Source organism: Gekko japonicus, unplaced genomic scaffold (genome assembly GCF_001447785.1).
Source record: "Gekko japonicus isolate JY-2015 unplaced genomic scaffold, Gekko_japonicus_V1.1 scaffold404, whole genome shotgun sequence".
NCBI classification, from domain to species: Eukaryota; Metazoa; Chordata; class Lepidosauria; order Squamata; family Gekkonidae; genus Gekko; species Gekko japonicus.
In genome coordinates this window covers 41,847-48,595 of record NW_015174854.1, presented here as the reverse complement: position 1 = coordinate 48,595, position 6,749 = coordinate 41,847, and the positions used below count along the sequence as shown (strand labels likewise).

The window sequence follows — 6,749 nt, the reverse complement described above, 5'->3', positions numbered from 1 at the left end:
TCAAGGACAGCTGTGCCAGAGCTTGTGACTGACCCAAGGTCACATCAGCAGGTGCAAGTGGAGGAGTGGGGAATCAAACCCGGTTCTCCCAGATTAGAGTCTGCACACTTAACCACTACACCAAACTGGGCCCAGGATGAGGCTTCTCTATCCCCCCCCCCCCCCGCTTTTAAGCATTTGAAACGTGGAATTTCTCAGAAGCACAGATTAAAAAACACTACTCTCATACTGGACTCCATTTCCCAGCAGCTACCTCCAGTAACCCCACTGGCCACCAGCTGCCACCATTCTGCCAGGAGTTTGAAGCACTGATTCCCATAAGTGTTTATGTGCGTGCTTGGAAGACAAATTATTTTTAAAAAACTGCCCAACTGCCCCACTCCCTGGCTGCTTTTTTGATTGATCAAGGACAGGGTGAATGCACAGTGAGGAGGATTAAGGGGGTGAGAGTCTGATCAAAACTCTCCATTACAAAAAAAAAAACCAACCCTGAATCAATTAGAACTGGGGTCGCACTGGATCAAACTGCCCATCTGACCACAGACAGCTATATAAGCAATTTCATTTCAGGTGTCCCCAATTCTTGATAGCTAACATTTGAAGGAAACAGTTTAGGATACAAATGGGCAATACTGATCTTTGCATTCTCAGAAATATAGCAAGGATGCATCTAGCTCATGGTCCCAACAGTTTATTTAGAACTGCCTCCAAAGTTTCCAGATTATACCCCTAGATATCAGCTCCAGGTATATGGATAGATCTCACTCTCACAAATCTTAAGGATGGGAAATTTTTCCTGAAATTTTTCCTAATATAATGTGTATGTCTTTTTAATTTCTCTACATAATTCATTTCAACTTCATTAGACAACACAAAATCACAAACAAGGGTTTTTAAAGTCTATTCAAAGGGCAATACTACCCTCACACAACTTACCTTAATACATTTTCCAAAACTAGCCTTAATGTTTTTTAGTAATCAGCTCTGTAGGCTTCTTGCTCTTTTCCTTTTACAAATTAAACACTCAAGTAGAATGCCAATCCATACTGAACTAGTTTATGACAACTTTTACAAAAATTAAATAAAAATTGAATTAAAAGATGTCGGAGCATCACTTTCAGAGTATTAACAGCTCAACTGTAATACCTCAGAGACACACATGTATTTTATTCCTGCACTTTTAACGTATTTGTATACTATACAAGATGCAAGATAGTCCTTAATGTCATGCTATTAACTGTCTACTTGTATAACTTTGCTAATAAGGTAAAAAATTACTTGTTCTGAGAGGAAAGGTTTTTGATATGGTCAGATTTTGACCTGGTTAAAAGAACAAAACATAACTACTTTCAGGCAGCAACTGAAGTTTAATATAACATCTGTTTTTCCAGATTTTACTTCCTGCCTGATGGGGGATGGAAGAAAGAACAGGAAAATATCCTTTTGACAACAGATGAATCAACCAGAAGAATACTAAGCAGACATCAGCTGATGTCCAACTGTTTTTACAACCACTAGCAATAGTACTACTATATTTTCCACTTGAAGAGAAGTGTCACAATTGTAAAAAACAGTCTACTAGATGTATGCAAAGAACTACTGTATTGAAGAAAATAGTGACATGAAGTACTTCATGCCCCTTCTACTTGTGTACCATAGAAATTAAGACCATTAAACTAGCACATCAACATATGCAATCAATGGGGGGAGGGGGGACAAAACAGTTAAAACACACAGAACTGAGACATAGAAGTTTAAATGAAAAGATCACAAGACTAGTCCAGTTTAATTAAACAGAATACCAAATATAAAGCCCTCAATTCTAGATGGTAATACAAATGCAGAACAAAAAGGTAGTAGCATTGTTTGCTTGGAGACACTGCATGTCAATGAAATTTTATTCATATATGCCGTATCTTCACAGTTAATATATATCATTTTTCAAAGACAACATACAGAGAAATGTTACAGTCCAGAACTCATTAAAGAAAAACTTCTAGAATTAACCCCAAAGTCGTTCACATTTCTAAACTACAAGTTAAACAGACAAAAACGGTCTATTCTCTCTGTAGCAGCGTGATCTCTAGAACCGTGGGTTGATCATATGCAGTCTCCACCTCCCTCCTCCACTGCAGCCCAAAATGCTCCCTCAAATACTCCTCCTGGGGGTACAAAGAACTCCCAGAAATAGCATGGGGGGATCAGAGGTTTGCTGTGGAAGAGTAATTTGCAAAAATTCCTCCTCCCTGTCAGTGGAAATTAACTCATTGGACTAAGCAATCCTCTTAATATTTTTAGGCTTATGTCAAATACTACCAATAAGCAGGAAACAGTGGCTAGCACATGCAGAAGAGCTGACATGTATACTTATCCTAATTCCAACCAAGAAAAAAGACATGTTACTATAATAATTTTAGTCCGCAACTGAAACAGTTCAAGAATGTGTCTTACCACAATTGCATGAGGAGAGTGCACTAAAGGCTTGAGTTCATTCAGGTCGTTCTCAGCCTACAAGAAGAAGTTTTTTAAAAGAGAAAGAAAAGGGTAAGCCAAGAATCATGAAACAATATATACAAGTCTGTAGCCCAAGCCTATGCATGTTTACTCAGAAGCAAGTCCCATAGAGTTCAGCTGTACTTATTCCCTAGTAAGTGTACATATAATCGCAGTCTCAGGTGTAGTTATATGGCCCCATTACCTTATCCCACTCTCCTTCCATGACATGATTGCGGAACTTGGTAGCAGAAGGATGCTCTAAACGACATCCTGATTCTTGCATTAGAAGATCAACAGTCTGGCTGCAGGAAACATACAGTATTAAAAAAAGACATAGCTGACCAATTTTATTCTTACAAAGAACCCATCTGCTGTACCTACACTCCAAAATACTCAGGATAAAAACTGTTTTACTTGAATGTTACACTGGTATTTAACAATGGGATACAACTATGTCTAAACTTGTACTCTCAGAACTATATATGGATTGTTAATATCCCATGTTACCCTCAAAGGGGTTATTTTTCCTGATTAAAATAAAGAAAAACAGGGCTCAGTTAGAAGTGTTTTTTGCTGCAGCAAACTGTCTACATGAAAAAAGAGCCAACATCAATTCTATCTTTAAGAACTAGTTGAAGCTCTGATCTATGCACTATTCATGAATGTATTTCTACTTATTTCATGTCAGTTGCCCATTAGATTAGCTTATTTTATTAAGTATCCAATCCGTAAACCTGCAACCCTCCCCCACCACTTTTAAAACTAAAAATAGCACATTTACTATGGTGTAGACTATGAACAGTCACGAGTTGTTGCCTGCTGTTGTAAACTTGCCTTATGTCAGTGTTGTGCCCATTTTGTGTACTAAGTTAATTAAAACCAATCCATTTCCACAGTGACACTCTCGCAGCATACACAAAGCCTTAGTTTTCCAAAGACACATATAAGAAAGAGAGACTTTTCATGAAGTCTCAGTAAGTATTTAAGTACCATTGTGTTGTACTTTTCAAGTTGGATTAACAAAACAAACTCCAATTGTTTATGTCTTGTATTATTTGCTTTTTACTCTCCCCCACCCCAGCTCCATGCTTATTACTCAGCTCAAAGTACTGCAGGCTACAGAAGAGTCAACACATTTGACATTAATATTTTTAAAGTACACAGAATATATTCAAAGGTTCCATTACAATTAGTTGTATCCAAACTACACTATAACATCTTGCCCATCCAAACAACTAGCCTAATATACTTTTCAATGAAACTTGCCTATACATGTTCATTTTATTCTTTTTATTCTTTTGATTCATTTTATTCTTTTGATCATGTGTCAAAATCACATAAACAAATATCTCCATACTTCATCAGTACCATTCTTGTAGTGATTCATTTTAATGATCTATTGGGCTCCCATACCATCATGGATGACAGAAGATCTACCTGTTCTCTTAGTAGGAAGTTTAAAGTGGACTAGGCCAGAAAAATAGGGCCTTGGTTTCACCACCTCCATCACTTCATTTGCTAGATCTACTTCCTCCCCCACATTTCCCTCTCTTCCATATTAAACTGCGACAGGATAATCTGTGGCAGAAATTGCTTTACCCAGGAGAAATATGGACCAACACACACAAAGTGCTGGCTTCTTTCTCTTGGGCATACAATGTGTCCTAAAATAAACAAGTCTGCCAGGGCTACTATTTTCATCAGCACAATCCTAGATCCCCTCAGCATCGTAATCCCCCACTAAAAGATTTTATCCGACTTCACTTCGGCTGTGATAATAGGCAATGCAAAGCATTAATAACAGTGTCATCAAACCCCTGCCCCCCACGCCAAATCAGGGTTTCTCCCAACAATCAGCTTTTCCTGGTAGCCCAAAAGAAGAAGAAAGCAGAGTTACTGTGGGCAGAGGAAAGAAAGCCTCATCATTCGTAATCGACCGTCCACCTGGGACGATTTAACCCCAAATATTTGGGGGGGGGGGGGGAGACTGTGCTCGGCTCGGCCGACTTACTTGAGGCCCAGTCCGTGAAGGTGCTGCCCGATGAGCCGGATCACGTCCTCATCGGACTGGGAGAGCCGCTTCTTCTTCTTCAGGGCGCTGCCGCCGATCCCGACACCGCTGCCTCCCCCCATCTCGGCCACGGACCCCCCGGGGGCCGAGACCCCGTTGTTGACACTCAGCCCGCCGCCTCCACCCCCGCCGCCGTTGTTGTTGGCTGAAGACAGCAACCCGTTGGCATGAGCCAGCTGCTCCCCAGCGGTCGAGCCCGACGAGGCCTCGCCGTTTTGGGCGCTGAGGCAGCCCAGCTCAGGACCCTGCGACGTCGACGACGGCGGCGGCTGTTGCTGCTGCCCCCCTCCTGCCCCGTTGGCCTGCATGGCGTTGCTGCTGCTCGTGCTGGTGCTGACGGCGCTCCCGCTAGCCCTGAGGGGGTTGGCAGCTGGGGGGGCGAGCCCGGCGGAGAGCGAGGGGGACGGGGACGAGGTGAGGCCTGCTCTGCCCGCAGAAGCCCCGGGCTCTCCTGCTCCCTCCGCCGCCGCCGCCGGGGAGGCCCGCGCTTTCTTCCGCGGAGGCGGGGAGGCTCCGCCGGTGTCCGAGTCGGAGGAGAGGGTAGGGTGGGATGGGGGGGAGGTGACGGGGGGTAAGGAGCGGGGGGGGGTCTGTCCCTCTCCCCTGTGTCTCTCAGGAGGCAGCGGCAGCCGCCGGCTCCAGGGTCCTTCCAGCTGACGCTGCCCGAACCCCCCTTAGCCTGGCAGCCCCAGGCACCGGGCCCGCTCCTCTCCACTAGCCGCTGGGTTTGTGGCTTCTCTGCCTAGCTGCAGCCTAATGGAGTCCGGGCCGGGACGTCACAGGAAATTCCTATACTGCCCCCTACACTCACTTCCGCTGCTTCCTGGGGTAGACTTGGAGTGTGGAGGCTGTGGGGCAGTCTGGGGCAACTGGCAACAGGGTCTATGGCCGCTCTCGACAGCACCCCCAGCCGGGTGGGCATACAGGGGGGGGGGGGGGGGGGGGGCGTTTGTCATAACACCTGTCTCTGTGTGCAGCTGGGCTGGCTATTATTCCACCTTGCTTAGCTCATATGCCCATATAGGGAGAGGCTACGGGCGTGTATTTATTTCTGTCTCGCTCTCATTTGTACTGGATCTTAAAAGCTGTACATAAACAGGAACTAAAATGTTGGCCAGCGGTTCCGTATTTGCATAACTTTGAAGTGGTAGTTCTTCTATATTCCACCATTACTAGCTGTTTAGAGAGAAAAGTTTTCGTCCTGAATTTCTTCTTCATAGTTGTAAAGAGATAAACTTTAATTTGATAATCAAACTCTGTACACAAAAATGTGTTAGAACAAAACACGCGCACACACACACACACAAAACCACCCTAGTTCATTGTTGCAGAAACAAAACATTTTCCAGCCTTACATAAAATAAACACAAAATAAATCAGTTTTGGTGGTTGAGAAAATTGAGAACTGCACATACAAAGAGCAAAATATAGTAAATGAAATGCAGAATAGGAAAAAATTAAATGGCAGGAAATGGCCACAGGACAGGGTTGCCAGCTCTGGGTGGAGAACTACCTGGAGATTTGGGGGGTGGAGCCAGGGGAGGGCAGGGAGCTCAGCAGGACACAGTGACACAGACTCCAGTCCACCCTCAATAGCACTGATTTCCACCAGGTGAACTGATCTTTGTTGTCTGAAGATCAGTTGCAATCCCAGGAGATCTCCAGCCACTACCTGGAGGTTAGCAACCATACTGCAGGGTAAGGGATAGGCCTGGCATTGTTTGTCATGTGTTAAAATGAATACTTTAATGCTGGGAAAATGCATTAAAATTAAATTGAAACTATTTAAATGTGAAAAGGATAGTGTGAGCATGAGGGTAGAAGTAATCTGACGTTGTTGTTGTTGTTCAGTCGCACAATCGAGTCCGACTCTTCGCGACCCCACAGACCACATCACGCCAGGCCCTCCTGTCTTCTGTCGTCCTCCGGAGTTTGCTTAATTTCATGTTCGTTGCATCGATAACACTGTCTAACCATCTCATCCTTTGCCGTCCCCTTCTTCTTTGACCTTCAGTCTTTCCCAGCATCGGGGTCTTCTCCAGCGAGTGCTCCCTTCTCATTTGGTGGCCAAAGTATTTGAGCTTCAGCTTCAGTATCTGGCCTTCCATAGTAATCTGACATTACTATGACATTATACATGCTATTCAATAGATGCTTGTGACATTCACACAAACACATCAGT

General features: G+C 44.0%; 1 protein-coding gene across 1 annotated transcript in view; it reads right to left on the bottom strand.

The window, feature by feature from the left end:
- The window catches only part of WDR26 (WD repeat domain 26), a 36,901-nt gene extending 31,796 nt beyond the window's left edge, over positions 1–5,105 (bottom strand). Inside the window, exons 1-3 of the mRNA XM_015424594.1 lie at positions 4,508–5,105; positions 2,699–2,798; positions 2,452–2,508 (exon numbers count right to left, since the gene is read on the bottom strand). Of these exons, the coding sequence (XP_015280080.1) occupies positions 2,452–2,508; positions 2,699–2,798; positions 4,508–4,875 (525 nt within the window). The 5' untranslated portion in view covers positions 4,876–5,105. The remainder of the gene's footprint in view (positions 1–2,451; positions 2,509–2,698; positions 2,799–4,507) is intronic.
- Positions 5,106–6,749: the final 1,644 nt, after the last annotated feature.